A 22,741-nucleotide genomic window follows, 5' to 3' on the forward strand; every position below is an offset into this window, starting at 1 on the left:
ATGTAATAATTCTAAACATCTTGAGGATGATTTGCTGCCTTTATTTTTGAAGCTAGATCTTACTTGCTTACCAAGTTGACATGCAGAACATACATTATTCTTAATAAATTTTATGTCTGGCAATCCATCGAATAAGTTCTGCTTTTTGAGATTGTTGATAGACTTAAAATTAAGATGATTCAATCTTTTGTGCCACAACCAGTGTTTATTACTTAGAGATGCAACTAAGCATGTAGGAGCAATGATATGATCTATGTTCCATGAGATTTTATAGGTGTTGCCTTTTCTTACTCCGGTTATAACAGTAGAATCATCAGCATTTTTAACTGTGCAAGTGTGCTTCTGGAATGCTACTGAAAATCCATTATCACATAATTGACTAATACTGATCAAGTTATAACAAAGATTTTCAATTAAGAGCACATCCTTTATAGTGATGTTACCATGGATAATCTTACCCTTACCCACGGTTTTAACTTTTGAGTTATCCCAAAGGTTATCTCTGGTCCAGCACAACTTACTACTTCTGATAGTAGACTTTTCTGTCCAGTCATATGTCTTGAACATCCACTCTCCAAATACCATGTTGAGCTACTGATCTTGGTTTTCTTCACCTGTTCCTGCAAACACAAATTTTAGTATCTGGTACCCAGTATATTTGGGTCCAAGCCTTATTAGTCCCTTTGGAACCCACATTTGTACAATTTTTGTACTTCGGATATCCATGGAGATGTGTGCAACAAAGGGTCTGTTGTTTCTAACATTGTGCATCCTAGTGTTTTGTTCTTCCCTTCTGTTTCTGTTGTCCAGCCTGTATCTCTTCTGAACAGGTCTAGAATTGTAGTACTGGTAGTTTTTAACCTTCATAGGAGGTTGTCTTCCTGAGTTGAATCCTCTTCTGATTCTAGAACTCTGGTCAACTTTTTCCTTAGGTTAAACATAACCCAGACCATAATGCATCCTTTTGTTCATCTGATTTACATTCATTTCTACTGAAACAGTAGGTACTTCTGGTTTCTGTACCACACTGGATTTTACAAAGTGAATATACTTCCCTTTGCACATACCCTGTTTTGGCTTAGTATTTGTTTCAGAAGTGCCTTCATTATTACAGAATCCGAGACCACTCCTGTCTTCAGATTGTTTTTGTAACTCTTGCATCTTTTCCAGTGAAATAGAAGACTTGTTCTAAGCATTTACCAGTAGTGATAACTTCTGGTTTTCAGAAAGCATCTTCTGGTAATCTGCTTTTGCTCTTTCATTCTCCGTTTTAATTTATTCATCTCAACTTGTAAATCATTACAGCTGTCTACTTGCAAGCAAGTTAACTTACTGTTCTGATCCTTTAAGTCCTGATTTTCGATCTTAACTTCCTCGAATGATTGAGAAAGTCTAGAATACTCTTCTACCATGTCGTGTAATACTTTGACTAACTCAGTGCGTGTAAATTCACCAGAATCAAAGTCAAATACCTCTCCATATGTCGAGGTTGAATCAGTATTTGCCATCAGACATTTCATCTCATCTTCATCACTTTCACTCGAATGTCTTTCAGAACCAGAAGATTCAGAACTTGAGTCTGCCCATTTGGACTTACTTTCTTCTGCAATCATTGCCTTCATGTCTCTTCTTGTCTTTTTATCATTGCGTTTGACACCCTTCTTTCTCTGGTCATCCTTCTTTGGTTTTGGACAATCAGCAATGAAGTGTCCAACTTTTCCATAGTTAAAGCATGCCATATCACTAGGTGATGATTCCTTTTTGAAATTGCGGTTGGGACTTTGAAATGTTCTATGATTCTTTCTCATGAATCTGGAAAACTTTTTAACAAATAATGACATTGCGTCATTGCTTATCTGTTCAGCACTTCTCTCAGAAGTGTTCTCTAAAGCAGTAGCAGAAGATGAGCTTGGAGCAACTGTAGCAGTAGAGTTAGCAGTAGCTGCGAGAGCTTTGGTTGGTGGATTTGCTAAGGGCTCTTCTCCACTTCGAACTTCAAGTTCAAACTCATATGCCTTTAAATCCGAGAACAAGTCGTATAGTTCTAACTTGTTGAGATCCTTGGAAGCTCTCATTGCCATTGTTTTGACGTCTCATTCTCTGGGTATGCCTCTCATTACCTTTAATGCAATTTCTCTATCGCCAAATTCTTTCCCAAGAGCTGAGAGTTCATTGACGAGGCTGCTGAATCGTTCATCAAATTCATTCATAGTTTCTCCAGCCCTCATTCTCATATTTTCAAACTTCTGCATGGCTACAGACAATTTGTTTTCCTTTGTTTCTTCATTTCCTTCACAGATCTGAATTAATTTTTCCCAGATTTCCTTGGCAGTATGGCACATCTTGATTTTGTTGAAGGTATTTTTATCGTGTGTCTTGTATAAAATATCCTTCACAACGTTGTCAAGATTGGCTTTCTTTTTGTCCTCACTTGGCCATTCATATCTTGGTTTTTCAAGCATCTGAGGTGCACCTTCGGTGATAGCAATAGCTGGATTTGCCTTTAGGATCTTTAATGGACCATCAGTGATGACATACCACATGTCATCATCTTGAGCTGCAAGATGAGCGTGAATTCTGATTTTCCAATCATCGAAATCTTCTTTTGAGAATATTGGAACTTTGCTGAAATGAGCCATGTCTGTTAAATATTTTTCAGAACAAGAATAACTCAGCTCTGATACCACTTGTTGAGGATCGGGTTGAGTTTAGAAGGGGGGGTTGAATAAACTCAACGGCCAACTTATTAAATTCTTTCGAATGATGTGCTAAAATCCTGTTAGAGATTTTAACGATTCTTGTTCAAGTATAAAGACCAGCAGATCACAAGATAATGTGCGGAAAATGATTTATTGGTTAGTGGGTGAAAAATGATAAAGCCGAAAAGCAGTAGATAGAACAAGAATTGTTTATGGAAGTTCGAAGATGAATCTTCTACGTCTCCCATTCTTCTGTTTCCAGAAGGTATCACGAAAAGACTTTGGTGAATACAACACAAAAATTGTACACACCCACTTCAATAGGACTTGCCCTTCGCCTATTGAAACTCTTAGCTTTACAACTCAACTTTTTGAATGATCGTAAATTCTGGAAAAGACTATTTTCCAGTTACAAATTCTTCTATCAATGATTTGATGAAATAAAGAGCTTAAGAAGATATAACTGAAGTAGCTAGCACAATATGATCTCAATGATCAACAGTATACAATGAAGTGTGTGCTGCCTTTTTTTTTGTGTTGAGCTCTTTAGATAGCTGAAAGTTCTAACAATGCTCGAATGATGTTTTTCAATTCAGATTAGTTGTTAAATATCACCTCTACTTTCACAAAATTCTTCATCTCCATATATAGGCTCTATTCAACGTTCAAAAACTGAACGACTCTTTTCTTTTTGGTGTTTCAGCTTTATTTCTTAAAATGGATCCTGCAGAATACATTAAAAGTAATCAGTCGCAGTTCATACCAAAAATGGTATACCGTCTTAAATGTTCTTGTATAGCATTTAATGGCATTTAATGAAGCAATAAATGCTGATATCATGTTAATAGATCAACGGTAATATTTAGAGACTTTGAGATACGCAAGATTCTGTAAGTGTATATTTCGAATTTTGTATCCTTCTAGTTCTGGTTTTAGCTAAGAAATTGTTCGAGCAAGTTTTTAGCGCGATACTAGTACTTCTGGTTTTACAATATCTACTGGTTTTGTACTAACCCATCATCTACTGGTTTTTCCTTAGCATCTCCATTCTAACAATTTTGCGCGATACCAGTACTTCTGTTTTACAACATCTACTGGTTGTACTAATCCAACATCTACTGGTTTTTCCTTAGCATCTCCATAATAATTTTAATTCTAACATAGTTCCTTTTGGGTAAATATATATGAGGCTCTGGTGATCAGTAAATACTTCGCATTTTACCCCATAAAGGTAATGTCTCCAGATCTTTAGTGCAAATACGATTGGCGCTAACTCAAGTTCATGAGTTGGTTAATTTTGCTCATAAGGTTTTAATTGTCTTGATGCATAGGCAATTACCTGACCTTCCTACATAAGCACACACCCTAATCCTCCCTTCGAAGCGTCACTATATATTGTAAAGTTTTTGTCATCCTCGGGAAGAACTAGTACTAGTGTAGATGCAAGATTTGTTTTAAGGGTTTCGAAACTTTTCTCACATGCTTCATTCCAAATAAATTTTGAGTTCTTCTTAGTGAGTTTGGTGAGAGGAATGACTATCGAAGAAAATCATTCCACAATTTTTCTATAGTAGCCAGCTAAACCTATAAAACTTCTTATTTTGGTTACAGCCTTTGGTCGAGGCTAGGGATGTAAATGAGCCGAGCTGTTCGCGAGTTTTTCGGATCTCGGCTTGTTAAAAAGCTCGTTCGGGCTCGTTCGTTAAGCTTATCGAGCCGAGCCCGAGCCTTATTTTGGGCTCGACAATTTTGTTGAGTCAAGCTTGAGATTAATGATGTTCGGCTCGTTAGCTCGTGAACATGTTCGATAATAGGTTCGTGAGCTCAAAATTGAGCTCGGCTCGTTTAGCTGGCTCGTGAGATCGAGCTCGAGCTCGGATCGTTTAAGTGGTTCACGAGCTCGGGTTCGAGCTCGCCTCGTTTAGGTAGATCGTGAGCTCGAATTTGAGATAATTAATGAGTTATAATATTAAAATAATTATGTATGATAAATAATAATAAATTAAAAATTAAAAATGTAAACATATTATAAAAGTGTGAATTAAGGTCAAAGTTATTTGTTTTTATTTGCTTGTAGATGAAGTGAACATATATTTTTCACAAAATATTAAATTGAATATGATTTGTTTTATTTTGTAAATCTATAATCTTTTGAATGAGTTATATATGCAAGAAGTTTCTCAGAAAAAAAATAATATATACAAATTTAATACTTCCAATAATATAGTATGAAATATAAAAAAAATTATGTTATCTTAATTTTGAATTTTTGTATTTAAATAACATATTGCATAAATATGTTATATCATTAAAGAGTTGAACACTTTTTGAAAAATATAATAAAATATTAATTAAATCATATTTTTTCAGTTGTCTAGAAGATATAATAACCAAAATTAATTGATTTTATTTGCTTGTAGATTAAGTTAAAATATTTACAAAAAATAAATATAATTTGTAGAATACTGAAATAACAAAATTCTTTGATTTTATTTGCTTGATGAAACAAATTTTTTTTCTACAAAACACTTAATTGTGTGGAGATTTGTAGAGGCATCAAATAGAGAAGAATATACATTTCTTCTCATAAGATTTGCTAATGAAGATGGCGAGAATATTGTTTTTCAAAGAGAAGAAAAAATTGATGACAAAAAAATCGTGAAAGCAATATAAATTGAAAATATAAAAGAAGAAAAAATTTGACGCAATAATTTAATTTAAGGTTTAGAATATATTATGTATATTATATTTTTATTTTTCATAAATCAATAACACGTGATAAAATAAGTGGTCAACGTTATGTATTATACTTTTTTCTTCTCTCAAATTTAATTTTAATACCTATTGTGATATCGATTTTATATTATATTTTCTCCAATGTCTAATTTATACAAAATTATAATATTTATTACTAATATGTTTTTCAACAATTATTAATTTATTTAGATTGTGCTTGGATAAATTGATTTCAAATTTATGGATTAGAATTATAATTGTATTGTTAACAATGAAACAATATATCAAATCTTGAATCTACACATTACTTATTTACATATTATTATTTATATAAAGTAGAATAAATTTCAAATAACATTATTATTTGGTGGACTTGAACAATATCATAACTAACATGAAATACTACTATATAAACATGAAATGAGTGGATTTGAAGTTTATGATGTTACATCTCTAAATAACAAAATACATTTGAATGTATTGAAATCCTTCCAATCACGAATAACCTTAGATTTATCACACATAAAATTTTTTAAACAATATCTTTTGCAATCATTTTATAATACATATAGTATAAATTATATTACATTGAATTTCCTACGGATAATGCTAAAGGTACAACTAATATATAATACTGTGATATTTACAACAATTATATCGTGAGATTTTGTTATTATCTAATGAGATTTTATATTAAATTTATCATGAGATTTTGATAAATGAAATTTTTATTGATTTTTTTGAATTGTAAAAATTATTGTACAAATTTGGTTGCACATAGCATCACTCATTTCTATCGACTAATATAGCATGAAATCATTAATATATAATTTTTTGTAAATTAATCTCTTCTGATCTCATTTCTTTAAGAACAATTATTGATAATAGAAATGTATTTTCACGTGCGTCGCACGTATCTTTACCTAGTTATATTAAAAATGTGAATGTTATGGCAATAATCACTAGTAGAAAAATCGGATTTTATTTCGGCAGGCTTTACTTCGGCAATAATAAATTACGAAGTAATACATTACCAATAACTTCAGTAATAACACAAGCGAAGTAAAATAATATATTTTACTTCGGATGTTTAAAAACATGGGCTTCACTATTTTTTTTATTATATTTTACTTCGGTATATCAATGTTGACGAAGTAAAAAAATAAGAAATATAATTTCATGCTGAAGTAATAAGATGAACCGCGCAGATTAACAAAGGAAACTAAACTAGACTGAACATTTAGCGACGGTTTGTCTCTAAAAAACCGTCGCTGATTTAATCTGCGACGGTTTGTCGCTTAAAAATCATCGCTGATTTAATCAGCGACGGTGTTTCAAAAAGCCGTCGCTAAATGTTCGAGCCGAGCTCGGACCGAGCCCGAGCTTCATAACTTCCGAACGAGCCGAGCTCGAGCTTGAAACCAAAAGCTCGTAACGAGCCCGAGCCGAGAAAATAGTTGAACGAGCCGAGCCCGAGCCTGATACTGTTCGGCTCGGCTCGGCTCATTTACATCCCTAGTCGAGGCCAGTCCTTGATTGCCTCTATTTTCTTAGTGTCCATTGACACCCCTAATTCAGAGATTATATGGCCTAAGAATGCAAAACTTTTTAGCAAAATTCACACTTCTTTAATTTGGCATAGTGTTCCTTTTCACACAGTGTCTGCAAGGTGAGACGCAGATGTTCTCGATGGTTTTCCTCGCTTGGCGAGTATACAAGGATATCATCTATGAAAACTACCACAAAATTATCAAGGTATGGCTTGAATACCCGGTTCATAAGGTCAATGAATGTTGCAGGAGAATTTGTTAGACCAAAAGGCATTATCGTGAATTCGTAGTTCCCATATCTTGTTCTAAAAGCTGTTTTAGGGATATCCTCTGCTTTGACTTTGAGCTGATGGTAACATGATCTTAGATCGAGTTTTGAAAATTCTTTGGATCCTTTTAGTTGATTGAAAAAATCATCTATTCTTGGGAGCTGGTATTTATTCTTTATTGTGATTTTGTTTAACTCTCTATAATCAATGCATAGCCTCATGCTTCCTTACTTTTTCTTTACAAACAGGACTGGGGCTCCCCACGTGTATGTACTCGGTCGGATTTTTTTTCTTATCCAATAACTCCTGAAGTTGCTCATTTAACTCTTTTAATTCAGCTGCAGCCATCTGGTATGGTGCCTTTGAAATTGGTGCGGCACCAGGGACCAAATTAATTTCAAATTCCACTTCTCTAACAGGTATCACACTCGGTAGATCCTCGGAAAAAACATATGGAAATTCTTGGACAACTGGGATATCCTCTAGTTTTGGGACAGTTTCTTCTTTGATTTCGCTGATCATTGCTAGGTAGATTTCCTCAACGCATTTTATGGCCTTTCAGGTTTGTGAGGCAGATAGTAGGGATTTTCGTTCCATGGACTCTCTATGGTATATGATTTCCTTTTTAGTCGGAGTCTGAAGTTTGACATTTTTCTTTTGGCAGTCTACCATGGCATGATGTTTAGCTAACCAATCTATTCCGAGAATGATGTCGAACTCAATCATATCGAGTTGAATCAATTATGCCTCAAAGTTATGTTTACCGATGCAAATTTAAAGTTCCGATATACCTTATGAGTCTCAATAGTTTTGCTAGCAGGTGTTGCAACTTTTAACGGTTCACTAAGAGTTCCATGCTCAAGTTTCAGTTTTTTAGCAAATCTTCTAGACACGAATCACAATCAAACAAGGCATAAGCAGGCATTTTATTGAGCGGAACCGTACCTGCCACCACATCGTCAGCATTATCAGTTTCTTCTTGGGTTATAGCATATACTTGAGCGTTAGTCTTGTTTTCATTTTTTTTGCTGGGTCCAGTCCCTTTGTCTTTGTTTTCAGGACAATCTTTAATCTGATATCCTACTTTCCATATTTGAAGCAAGCGCCTGTTTTCCTATAACATTCCTCGATGTGATTCTGTCGACAAGTAGAGCACCATTTTCCTTCCCTGTTGACAGCATTGTTAAAGGTTCCCTTTAAAGGGCCACTTGATTGATTTGGTCTTTTGAACTTGGGACCACCTTGAGCAGACTGATTGATGAAAGGCCTCTTGTTCTTGTTTTCTTCTTCTCGGAGCTTGATGTCTGTTTCTGCGCTGATAGCTGCGCTCATTTAACCTGCAAAATTGTTTGGTTTGAATACGGCCAAAGCAGATTGAATTCGGCTGTTCAGCCCTTTCTTGAAACTATGCATTTTCAGAGTTTCATCTGACATGATTGTTGGAACATAGGTTCTAAGATCATTGAACCAAGATGTGTATTCCATATTGTCATGTCCGATGTTTTTTTAAAATTTTCAAACTCGCTCAACTTTGCAGACAAAATTCTGCTAGGTAATATTGCTTCAAAAATTCCCTTCGGAATATTTGCCATGATATTTGCTCAACCTCGGCCAATGATGGCGATATTGTCTCCCACCACTTTTGTGCATGATCTTCCAAAAACAGTGTCACCACTTCCACTTTAAGCTCTTTAGGTATTTCCAACAAATGAAGTTAGGTTTGAACATTCTTAAGAAAGTTATGGCTGACTTCTGGATCATGATTCCCATCAAAGGTTGGGACTCGATTCCTTTGGAGGGATTCATAATGATACTTGATGCCACAAGGTTGTGGTTCTTGTGGTGGCTGGATGGCGTTGGTAATTGGGTTCATAATTCCTTGGAGTGTGGCAGCTACAATAGTAGCTATTGCCATCATGTATTCTCGAATGAGATTCACCCTCGGTGGTGATGGTTTATTTTCGTTTTGTTTTGATTGACTCCGCGGGGGTTACAATTGTTTCTGGGTAGTCTGCCTGCCATTTCTTTATTAATTCGTTTAAAGCAATACATAATCAAAGAAATATTTTCATCAATTTTTTAAATGCATACACTCAGTCTTTTAATATCAAAATGATTTGCCTAATTGGCCTAAATACAATCGATGCTTATCCTAGGGATTATTCTACTCGTCCAACACTTCACCATCTCCTACAGCTTCGTCAATTTCTTCTTCCATGAAATTTCCTCCTCGGTTTTCTTCGAGTTCGCCCATGAGATCTTCCATGTTGACCATATCATTTTGAAGTTGATTGATGTGTTGTTCCAAGAGAGCATTGTGATTTGACAACATTTCCATGTGTTCTTGTAGTTGTTGAATTGTGGATTGGTTTATGTTCTCATTAACTTCATTCTTTTCAATTCGTTCTTCAAGGCGGCGTTGCGTTTTGAGACTACTGTCGTCCCGAATCTGGAGCGTAACAATCCTATCTTGAACTTTGTCCAACTCTCGTTTGGTGATCTCGTGTTGTCGTTCTCATTCTTGATGGTAGGCGGTATAGTGTCTGATGTCTTCTCGTAACTTCCTTGCTTCATCTCGTGTCTCGTAAAGGTCGTTATCCATGCATATGTTATTTCCATCTAGTTGGTAATTTTCTCTCTCAAGCTTGTCATTTTTCTCCTTCAATGTTTCTATTTCTGCTTCTTTTGCCTGAAGTTGTTTTTGGAATTCGGCTATAATTATTTGAGGGTCCATGTTTGTTTTCCTATACATGTTAAAATAAATGAATTTTATTGACATGTTTATAAAAATTCCCATAAATTTTGCTATGTAAAGGCGACAATTTAAGGCTAATAATAAAGTTTTTATTCATAAATAAGTTATTACACTTATTGCTTTTCAAACATATTTTTATTACAATCATACTCCCAGACTAGCCTAGTCTATCATGTTTCCATCATCGCTATCAATGTCATCGTCAACCACTTCCATCGGTGCTTCCTCCTCATCTTCCATGTTCTCTATTACCATATGCAAATAGTTATTTTTGTTTTGAAGCCTATCCATGGTGCTATGAAGTTTTGTGATGTAACGTTCTTGCTTTTTATTAAACTCTTCTTGACGCTGACGAGCTCGACTATCACGATTTCTCTCTGTTTCCACTCTCTCTAGCAAGTCCTTGTTCTGTGTAGCTAGGCGCTCGATACATGCTGACTTAGTGGTATCTGAAGAAGTTTGCTCTCAGCCAAGTCTAGATGATGAGTGAGTCGCTGCACATCCGTCTCGAGTATGTTCCTGATCTCGCTAAGTTCCTGCTTCTCTTGTTTTTCCCAAGAAAGTTGCACCTTCAGAGTCGCAATTTTCCTTGCTTAATTATCTATCGTGAGCTGGCGTATGTGAAGGGCCGCTTGAGCACGAGTATGAGGAGCAGCCATTCCCTAGAATAAATTGAGGTAAAATATCATAACATTATAAAGAATAGAAAAGAACAAAAATGGAAACAAACTTGTCGTGGGAATTTCGATACTAAGAATTTATAGGACGATTGAAGGAGATAGAATTCGAATTTCTCGAAGAAGATTATGGAAAGGATGGAAGTTTAGTTTAAGGTAGGAACGCACTAGGCTTTTGCCAAAGTTTGACTTCGTCAAATTTTTTCTGTTAAAATTCCAGTGGGATTATGAACCTGACGGCTCTGATACCACTTAAATATCACGCCCCCAGACCAAAGCGTCGATAACATCTTACATTGTTTAACAATTACATTGAAAACAATAAACCTCGTATCAAATAAACCAGTCTTTTTCATAAATGAATATTGTCTTTACAATTGACAACATAATAAAATTACACTCAATAGTTTGCGGAAGTTAAACAAAAGAAAGCTTAAAAATCTTGACCATTGTTCCTTTTTGTTCGTTCACCATCCCTAGAATGCCTCATGTTCCTCCTCATTCATTTGTTCTTCATTCTTATCTGGTGATATGTAAGGGGTGAGTGTTTTGGAAAAATACTCAGCAAGTGGGGGCCGATTGATTTCCACAAATATTTATAGACATACTTTTAAATCATCTCTTTAACAAACTTTCAAAACTTATGACTTTTGACTTATCATAACAGAACCGAATCAAATATGAGACAAAAATTATCAGACGATTCAGAGAAAATCATGAAAAACACAACACTGTTACTCATCTCATTTTTCATGGTCAAATTTTTCTTAATATGTTAGTCTTTTAAAGGCGATGACAGAACACAATTTTATACCCACTGATAGGAGCCAGACAGAACACAATTTTATACCCACTGATGGGGGCCAGACAAAACTACAATTATCGTTCAATATCTAATTTTATTTGTAACAATGTATTACAGAATTCAGATTTATCGAACAAAACTTATCAGATGTTTGAACGGAATTCAGTGGAGTCAAAGAATATCGATACTGGAAAGAACATAACGTACATCGATCAAAATTTTAAATTACATAAATACTGATTTCGAAAATAAGGACACACATATTAGAATGTCGTGTTATTTTTATGCAAAGTTTAAAATACAAGAAAATAAGTAACAAAAACCCACTTACAACGTTCTCGAAGTTACGGTTCGAAATTTGCAGAACTTGGTCGTACAAAACTTGCTGAATTCGGACCAAGTGGTGACCAAATTTTGGACATAGCTTCCCTACAGTGTTGACAATGATTCCAGCATGAAACTTTAGGACAAATATTCCTCCTTCCTCTTTGCTAGTGGTGGCCGAAAGATTTTTGTTTTATAGAGGAGAAGGGCCAAAACTGGGGAGGTTTTTGGAGGGATTTTTTGAAGTGTGTTTTGTGTGAGATTTGAGGTACTATTTATTTATAGACAAAAAAAATTTGACCTTCCAACCCTCCTTGGCCGACCCATGATGCACAAGAAAAGAAATAATTTTAGTCAAAGATCTATCCAAGCATCAAATGTCACCTTGGTTTTCTAAAGCGACAATTCTTGCAAAATAAATTTTTCCATTCCATTAGCTCATCCTTAAGCTCCCTTTTTTGGTTAACTCAATGATTATCTCTTGCACAATAAGTTTGTCCAAACCTTTAGCTTCTTTAGCTACTTCCTTGGTAACTCAATGGTCATCTCTTGCACAATAAGTTTGTCCAAACCTTTAGCTCCTCTCCTTGGTTAACTCAATGGTCATAAATATGTCCAATCCTTTAGCTCTTCTCCTAGCTTCATTTTTGGTTCTTTTAGGACAAAATAAAATGAGCTTCCTTGAGCTGAAATCTTGAGTTCACGAGCTGGGGTTTTACTCCTCGGATGATGACTCTTCCACTGTTACGTTTTCTTATAGTATAGGTCACTTTCTTATCTAGTCTTCGAGCTTTAAAGTATCTTTCTCGAGCAATGTTAGCTGAAAAATATAAGTTTATAGTTGAATTTTATAACTATGCTTAGAGTTTTGAATTTAATTTAAAGTTTTATTACTTACAAGTTTTGCTTTGAAATTCCGGATCCTCACAAATCGGCGCTATGTTAACTTAGTTTTCAATTCCTGGAAGCTTCGATCACATGATTCACTCCATACAAATTCACATATTTTCTTGTCAAAGCAGTTAAGGGAAATGATATTTTAGAGAATGCTGCTATAAAACGACGATAATAACCAGCTAACCCAAGAAAACTACGTACTTCAGCAACAGTAGTTGGTCGTGGCCAGTTATTAACATCTTCAATCTTACTTGGATCAACTGAAACACATTCTTTTGAGATGATATGACACAGAATGCTACTTGTTCAAGATAAAATTTTCATTTCTTCCATTTGGCGTATAAATGTTTATCCTTCAAAGTTTGCAGAACTAGTTTCAGATGTTCTCGATGCTCCTCTACGGTTCGTGAGTAGATGAGAATATCATCTATAAATACAATTACAAACTTGTCTAAAAATGGCTTGAAAATTCTTTTCATTAAATTTATTAAAGCAGCTGGTGCATTCGTTAGTCCAAATTGTATTACAAGAAATTCATAATGCCCATACCTGGTTCGGAAGGCAGACTTAGAGATATCATCTGACTTTAATTTTAGTTGATAATAGCCTGATCGTAAATCAGTATTCAAAAAGATAGCATCTCTTTGTAATTGATCAAACAAATCATCAATTTTGGGGAGTGGATATTTTTTTTTGATTGTCACTTTGTTCAACTCCTTATAATCAACACAGACGAAGGGTACCATCTTTCTTCTTCACAAATAAAATAGGTGCACCACACAGTGAAAAGCTCGGATTAATAAACCCTTTATCAAGTAATTCCTGTAAGTGTTATTTCAATTCCTTCATTTCTATAGGAGCTAATCGATAAGAAGCTTTTGAGATCGGATGAGTTCCTCCCACAACATCAATCACAAATTCGATATCTCTATCTAGGGGTAAGCATGTTATATCATCGGGAAATACCTATGGGAATTCACAAACAACATATGTATCTTTTAATTCACGAACATGTGAGTCAATGGTTAAAACATATGCTAAATATCCTTGACACCTCTTATGTAGTAAATTACATGCCTTCATACAAGAGATTATCGGAAGAGGTAAGGATATACCTGCACTTGCTACCGTGAATGGTTCAGCTCCTATTGGCGCAAACATGATCATTTTCATGCCACAGTCAATAGTAGCTCTATACTTCGAATGTCAATCCATTCCCAATATCAAATCAAAATCGGTCATTTTCATAACTATCAATTTGACATGCTTATCGTGGCCTTGGACATAAATTGGACACCCTTGCACAATGTGATATGTCTGTAATTCTTGCCCGGAAGGTAAAGCTATGGAGAGTTGTGTCTCTGTAGTACTTGTTGTAATGCCCAGCCTCCGTACAAACGATTCTGAAATGAAAGAATGTGTGGCTTCTGAATCTAGTAAAACAATAGCAGTGATACCAGAAATCAAGAACATACCAGTGATCATCGATGTATTCGTATCTACTTCCTCTTTGGTCATCAAGAAAAGACTTCCCTGTACTTTCTTAGAACTTCCTGGACAATTTCTGGCGAGATGCCCCAGCTTTTAGCAACAATAACAAACATCGGTACCTTGCATAAATTCACCACCATGGGGTTTGCCACATTTAGGACAAGGTGGTCTGTCCTGTTCCTTATGTGGAGGGGGACCCTTGCTACGGGGTTCCTCTTGTCGAGTACCTTTTCTATCGGTCCTTTTGCCTTGTCTTGTTCCTTGACTCTTCTGAAAGTACTGTTGCCTTCATTGTTGCATGTCTTTGTCAATGTCTTGTTCATCCTATTCTGCCATAAGTGCTCTTTCCACTATCTCACCGTATGTAACGACTTTCGACATTCGTACTTCTCTTTTAATTTTAGAGCGAAGTCCCCGCATGAAGTGTTCGCCCTTACTTGTGTCATCATGTGCAATATATGGTACATATTGAATCTTACCTCGAATTGTTGTATATATTCAGTCATTGAAATGGTTCCTTGCTTCAGATTGAGGAAATCACTGGCTTTCTTGGCTCGTACATATTTACTGAAATATTTATGTAGAACATGGTTTTAAAAGTTTCCTATGTCAATGGTCCGACATGTAATACCACCTTTGCACTCTCCCACCATATTCTTGCATGTTTTGTTAACATAATGATGGCACAAGTTACTTTATCAGCATCTTCCATATGAAGATAGGAGAATATAGACTCCAATAACTTAAATCCATTCTTCTGCTACTGCTGGATCGGTGCTTCCAATGAATTCAGGAGGATTCAGACGTCGAAAGCGATCATGCGCATTTGTTTGAACAAGCCCTTGTCTTGGTACTTGGATTTGTGCCTGCTCGTGTGTTGTTCGCTGCATTTCAAGTAATTGATGTATCTGCTCCCCATGAACTTTCTCTTGTTGTTGGAGCAGCTGAGAAAAATCGTCTATAGGTCAGGGCGCACTGCCTTCACCTTCGGCTGTTGGGGCCTTGCCCTTAGATGATTCTCCTTCACGTTCCTTGCATTAGGTGGCATCGTCTTTTATCCTACATGTAGGTCACGTAGAAGCACATAACTTAGCATAAAATGTGGGATACTTAGATACTTACTTTCCGAGTTCCCCATGTGTGGATGAAGTGTAGTGTCTTCCATGTCGAAGAACCGTGGGCTCTGATACCATATAACATGTAACACCCTTTTTTTATACTTGACACGATTAATGATTCTCGTACTCATAGTCAAAATATGGTTTGAATTATATACTTATATTATGAAGCAATTCAAACAAGAGGCATCAATTTTACGGTTTATAAAAGTTTTTTCATGATGTCCCTACATTTTGTAAAAGCCAAAAACTCAAGCAACAACATCTATACATACGTATAAACATATTTTCATATACAAACATACACCGTATCATTATTCATATAGTCATAAACGTCATTTCAAGCCATGACATAAAATCCATTATAATACATATGCGGAAGCTATACAATAAAACGTCCAGGTTCTTGTCGAGGTAAGGCACGTCACAAGCATCCATTGGCGAACCACCATCCTATGCATCTTCATTACCTGATCCTGTAATACATGAGCTACATTAGTTTATAAAACACAATAAAAAATGGCACATATACGTATCAATATGCATCGAAGAATTATACATATCAAGTCATGATAGGGGTGTCAATCGGGTCGGGTGGGTTAAATTTCGGGTCAACCCGCGTAATTTTTTTATTTTTATTTCCAACCCGAACCCGAAGCAACACGAACACGAACCTGACTCAACCCGCCTAACCCGAATTTTTTTTCATTTTTTTTAAAAAACTTAATGAAAAAAAATCAAAATAATAATAATATGTCATATAGCTAACATTTCTAATAATATCCTCACAAGTTTCTCATTAAGAATGTGTAACATTGTGATTATGTATAATAAAATTTTATTTGTCTATGTGTAGTATTAACTTTTCAATACAATAATTAGATAAATATTCAAAATACATAATGATAATAATAACATTTAATCCAAACACATAATAACAAAAGCTATTCAAAAAGTCTTCAAACATAACAAAATAATCTTCAAATTCCAAGTGACAATAATCAAGCTCCACTTCTATCTTCTGACTTCTTCATTGTTCTACATTTGTTTGTAGAAGTCAAACCTTTAAATAACATTTAAAAAATTAAAATAGGAAAGGGTGAAAGTTTTCAAAAATTATGAATTTATAAAATTTATCTTATTTTTCAATACTAGGTATCATAGCATTTTTAGAACCATCAATCATCCGTTGCAGCATTGTTTGATCCAGCATCCCCATTTATGAATAAATTCATAATATTTTCCGTTAAATCATCCAACCTCACCTCAGTAATTTCTACAAAAATAAAATATTAATAAAACAGATAACTTTAAAATGAAAATAACAAGAAGAATCACTAACCTTTCTGTCCAACTAACCAATCTCTACAACAAACCAACGCCTCAACAACATCAAGCTTCATTGCACTACGATATTGGTCAAGTATCCTACCACCCGTGCTAAAAGCTGATTCAGAAGCAACTGTAGAAATCGGAACACTCAAAATATCTCTGGCCATTTGTGCAAGTTCAGGATACCTAAATTGGTAAGCTTTCCAAAATGCAAGAACATCACATTTTGATGATCTGTAAATTTTCGGTTTATCCAAATAAAGATTTAATTGACTCTTTTGAGCTCTATCATTTAATTTTGTTCTTTGAAATGTGTCAAATTCCTACATCATAAATTAAATGTATTGGTAAGAAAAGTAAAAAATAGTGAGAAAAAGAAAAAATTATCATAAATACCTTCAAAACATCCATGCATCCACTGTCTGAATTTAGAGGAAGAGAAGCTTTATCATCAATGCCACTGTGAGAACTCGTAGATGTGTTGCTACTACTTGATTTAGAAGCAAGGCTCATATATTCCTCAAACAAAGAAAATAATTTAGACTTCACCAGACTTAATTCATTACTACCATGTCCATATAACTTGTTGTAACAAAACTCAACAAACTGCATCTTGAACCCCGGATCAACTATCACAACAATGGACAACAAAATGTTATAATTTGTCAAGTACTTGTCAAATTTCTGAAACATCCGATTGGCCATTGATCTCATGAAATCATCAGAGCTTTGCAAGGCTTGACTTAATTTTAATTGAACTGTAAAGACACGAGGAAAATAAAGGTTGGCAGTAGGATATTTCACCCCAGAAAACAAAGTTGTCTCATAGAAAACCTCAAGAAATTTGCATTTTTTTCAGCTTGAACCCAACGCCTCAACAACATCTGGCTTCATTGCACTACGATATTAGTCAAGTATCCTACCACCCGTGCTAAAAGCTGATTCAGAAGCAACTGTAGAAAGTGGAACACTCAAAATATCTCTGGCCATTTGTGCAAGTTCAGGATACCTAAATTGGTAAGCTTTCCAAAATGCAAGAACATCACATTTTGAAGATCTGTCAATTTTCGGTTTATCCAAATAAAGATTTAATTGACTCTTTTGAGCTCTATCATTTAATTTTCTTCTTTGATATGTGTCAGATTCCTACATCATAAATTAAATGTATTGGTAAGAAAAGTAAAAAATAGTGAGAAAAAAAAAATTATCATAAATACCTTCAAAACATCCATGCATCCACTGTCTGATTTAGAGGAAAAGAAGCATTATCGCCACTGTGAGAACTCGTAGATGTGTTGCTACTACTTGATTTAGAAGCAAGGCTCATATATTCCTCTAACAAAGAAAATAATTAAGATTTCACCAGACTTAAATCATTACTACCATGTCCATATAACTTGTTGTAACAAAACTCAACAAACTGCATCTTGAACCTCAGATCAACTATCACAGCAATGGACAACAAAATGTTATAATCTTTCAAGTACTTGTCAAATTTCTGAAACATCCGATTGGCCATTGATCTCATGAAATCATCATAGCTTTGCAAGGCTTGACTTAATGTTAATGGAACCGTAAAGACATGAGGAAAATAAAGGTTGGCAGTAGGATATTTCACCCCAGTAAACAAAGTTGTTGTCTCATAGAAAATCTCAAGAAATTTGCATATTTTTTCAGCTTGAACCCATCGTCAACCAATGGACAATGTGTGAAATTAGTATCAGTCAATTTCAAATGATTAAAAGCACGTCGATAATATCTGGCACTAGAAAGCATCAAATACGTAGAATTTAATCTAGTAGGAAAATCTTGCCTGAGTGATTTCTTAGGATCCAGTGAAGTTTGTGTAACAGATTCTACAAACTTTTTTCTTTCTCACTTGACTGCCTTTTACATACTTTACACATTCACGAATCTTGTCAACGGAACGATTAATTATTTTCAAACCTTCATTGACAATTAAATTGAGAATGTGTGCACAACAACGAACATGCTAAAACTCGCCACCATTCACTAATGAACAATTTAAACTAAGATGATCCCTTAAAAGACCAACAAACACATCATTTGCAGCGACATTGTCCAACGTAATTGTGAAAACCTTTCTCTGAATTCCCCAAGCATTGAATAAGCTAATGATTTTATCACACAATGTAATACCAGAGTGAGGTGGAGGCATGTAAGAGAATTTGATAATCTTTTTTTTGCAAAACACAATTAAAATCAATGAAATGCGCTGTCAAACATACATAGCCATCAGTGGCAATAGAAGTCCACAAATTGGAAGTGAAACAAATTCTTCCGGGGAATGAACGCATTTCTTGAGTTATTCTATTGTATTCATTTTTATGCATCTTGAAAATATCAGTCCTTGCGGTGTTTCTAGTGAAATGATTGACTTGAGGTTCCAAATATGTAAAAATTGATCTGATTGCCTCATATTCCACAAACTGAAACGGTAAGTCATGTCTCACAATGCTAATATTAGCAACTCTCTAAATCTTTCTTGGCTGAACTTTTGTGACCTTATGGCAAGACTTTTATCGCCTTGTTCTAACAAAGCCTTAGCAATATCACGAGTTCTCTGTCTAGGACACTGTTTGAGAATATGGCGTTGGAGATTGCCTGTCCCCATGCTATTGTCTGCTTTGTACGTAGTCCCACATGCTTTACATTTGCAACGCTTTTCTTTTCCTTCTACTTCTGGAAGCATCTCAAAATATTGCCACCATTGTGATTTTAAGGGTCTCTTTCTTTTAACACTTCCAGAGGCCCGACCTTGCAAGTTAGTACATTTTTCTTCATCAACATCTAAATCCAACACATGTACACCCTCCACACTATCCTCCTCGTGAACAAGAGCAATAGGTTCTGAACTCATTCTATCAATTAAAAGGCATAACAATAGGATTAGCTACAAGAAAAAAAAATTACAATTCCTTGAAAACAAATCACAACCTGTACGTATTAGATTTTACATTTGAACATTTTGAAACTTTAATATATCTCATCACCATGTCAAAGCTATTCTTGCTAAAAATTTAGGCTCAATATATATTTAACTCATAGGACATCATGTTTTGGACCAATATATTCAAGTCATATCACTCTTCCCCTTTTTTATCCTCCAAGAAAACCCACTTTCACAATAATGCATATTATATTACAACTGTTACAAATGGGTCCATCTTTTGATTTTATTTGTTTATTTTTTTAAAAAAAATCTCCAAAATATATAATGGCAAGTTCTATTAAATGAAATTAAAATAAAGGAGGATTAGGCTAAAATTTCCAAATAATAAGCTATCGTAAATAAGACAATCTTAATATGTCTAAATTCACAAGAGATGTTGAATTTCAGCATGTAAAAAGTTTTGAATAAAAATTTAGAAAATGAGGAAATAAGTCAGAGAAAGTGGTATGACTTATGCGAAAAATCGCACGTTTGCTCTGTTAAACTATATTAACTCAGAAGAACTTGAAAATTGAAATCAATGCCATCAACACGTTTTCCATGAAACAGAGACTATATTTTGTGGCCTGTATGCATTGTCATGCTCAACGAAGATTACTTTATCAAAACTCAGTTCGTTCACCTGGACGAGAAGCGGATTAGCGGTGAAGGGTTTCACTTGGACTCTTGAGGGAGAAGGGGAGAAAACGCCTAGACGAGATGAGAAATGAGAAGTCAACAAGGGTTAATCCTTAGATACATTAGAGAATTGTTGGGTTGGGCTTTATTTTAGTTTAGAAAGTGAGAAATCGGCCTAGACAATATTTGTGTAAATTGTAAAACATTTTTTTAAAAAAAACACATGATGGGTCGGGTGGGTTCGGGTCACTGGGTGACCTGATATTTTTTTCATTTCAACCCGAACACACTCAGGAATTTTTTTTTACGGGTTTGCATTCGGGTCCGACCCGTTATGACCCGAACCCAAAAATTATAAACCCAAACCCGATATTTTTCGTGTCGTCCTTTGTCGGGTTAGCGTGTCGGGTTCATTTTTGACACACCTAAGTCGTGATCAGCAATGAATCTTTAAACCATTTCATACCATAGTATATATTCATGTTCATTTCTGTACTTGAGCCTCGTTAGTTGACATGTACTACCATGCTTGATTTATTATATAGATATTACTGTGTTGGACTTCAGGGTGCCCTGTGACAATCCCACGCCTTTGGTGGACTTAAAACAACCCATGATGTTAACCAGCTCATATATTATATAAAAATCAGTCATTTTCATTTTCTTTCATGTTCATGACGTAGCACCTATCTTCAATATTCATTAATGTCTTTCATATTTAATACATAACATTGGAATATGATGCCATGTTTTCATCAATAAACATATTAACAATGTACATATAGCAATAATCAATTGGAAAGCATTTGAAATTCATAATATTACTCATGTATTACTTCAAGAACATGTCAACTTAATATTCATAATATTACTCATGTATTACATATATAACAACCGTTAAAGATGAACACTTACAACTCTAGTATGATCTTGAGGTGGAGAATTCAATTCTAGCTTCAAAATGAGGAAGAAGAAGAAGAAGAAGAAGAAGAAGAAGAAGAAAAAAAGCATTTGGAGGAAGGGTTCTCGTGTGTTTGCTGTGAAAAAGTGAAGATGAAAAGGTGAAGATGCTTAGAAAATTCGAAACATATACTTTCCTATACTCAGAGGCACTCGGGCGGTAAGATCTTACTGCTCGGCCGCGGAAATTTCGGGCAAAATACTGAAAATTTGATGCAGTGGCTCGGGCGGTAATATTCTACCGCTCGGGGGAACTTTATGTAAAAATACTGAATTTGTAGTACAGAGGCGCTTGGGCGGTAACATTTTATAGCTCGGGTGCCAAACATTCTGTCCCTGCACACAATTTCATTAAAGATTGCTCCAAGAAACGTCTATTCCCTTCATAATTTGAAAAGGTGGTAAACATGAAAGTTGTAGCCCTATGTCTTGGCTTGCATCTCCAATTACTTTCATGTCATTTGAAGGTTTGAGTAAAATTTTATGCTCATTCTCCCAACATGTGTCAGTATAAGAACGACGATACACACTACATAATTTGAGACGATTTTGGCCTTGTTTCTCAATGGATTTGGACAAAACTCAAAACATAAAAGTTGTAGTCCTTCTTATTCGATTTCTAATGAAGTTACCCTCATATCAATATGATTCATATTCAAATACTTATGCTAAAAACCGTAAGAAGTGTCATTGTTTTCATTATCGTTTCGTGTATTTCAATGTCAATCTTCATGACACCATTTCATTCACATATCTTACTGTCACTATTCAATATAGTCACCATATTCAATCTCACTATCGACATCTCAATCAACACGTGAAACATAATAAGCCAAATAACCACATAATAAATTACATAAACGCATTAGTAATCATTTGTACCAGTAACCGAACATTACACCGTTAGTCTGCTGACAAAAGAATCACGAAATTCAACAGGTTTCCATCTGTAACCGTTGAAGAAATTAAGATCAATTATCCCTGTCTGGTGCCCTTCTCAAATACTTTGGGAAGAATAAAGACATGAATATTAATATCTACTGTTGAATGACATTGTGGCCAAATTGTTGACAGCCAAAGAAGGTTCCTTTGACGCTTCCACTGTGAGACGTCTAGAAATGATTATTGCAATTATTTTTGGCATCAAGATCAACTGGTATGTTGTTTTATACAACATTTTGGTGACTACGATACTTTTATTCCAGATAAGCAGCACCAAGGCTTCGTAGTTCTGATCTGTCGAATGTTGGAACAATGTAAAGTTCAAATGAGACCATCCTCATATCTGCACTCTCGCAAAGTTCTCAACCAATTCATTGAAGTTTACAGATCAAAGAATATCATCAAAAAGATGATCAGTTGAAAGTAAAGAAAGAATCTATCGAAGAAAATAAAAGCAAGAAAGCTCCAAAGAAGGCACTAGTTAAGAGGAAATTGGTGGTTGAAGTATTTGAATCAGAAGCGACTGATTCCCATCAAGAGAATTGCTCCCACTCAACCAAGCATTCTCCCTATCTTCTAAGAAGAAAAAGAAAA

General features: G+C 35.0%; 1 protein-coding gene across 1 annotated transcript; it reads right to left on the reverse strand.

The window, feature by feature from the left end:
* Window positions 1-2,093: 2,093 nt before the first annotated feature.
* Window positions 2,094-2,543, reverse strand: LOC140811139 (uncharacterized). Its single transcript, XM_073169012.1, has one exon. It carries the CDS (start codon window positions 2,541-2,543, stop codon window positions 2,094-2,096), a length of 450 nt encoding a protein of 149 aa, XP_073025113.1.
* Between the last annotated feature and the right edge of the window lie 20,198 nt (window positions 2,544-22,741).

Source organism: Primulina eburnea, chromosome 14 (genome assembly GCF_022965805.1).
Source record: "Primulina eburnea isolate SZY01 chromosome 14, ASM2296580v1, whole genome shotgun sequence".
Classification (NCBI taxonomy): domain Eukaryota; kingdom Viridiplantae; phylum Streptophyta; class Magnoliopsida; order Lamiales; family Gesneriaceae; genus Primulina; species Primulina eburnea.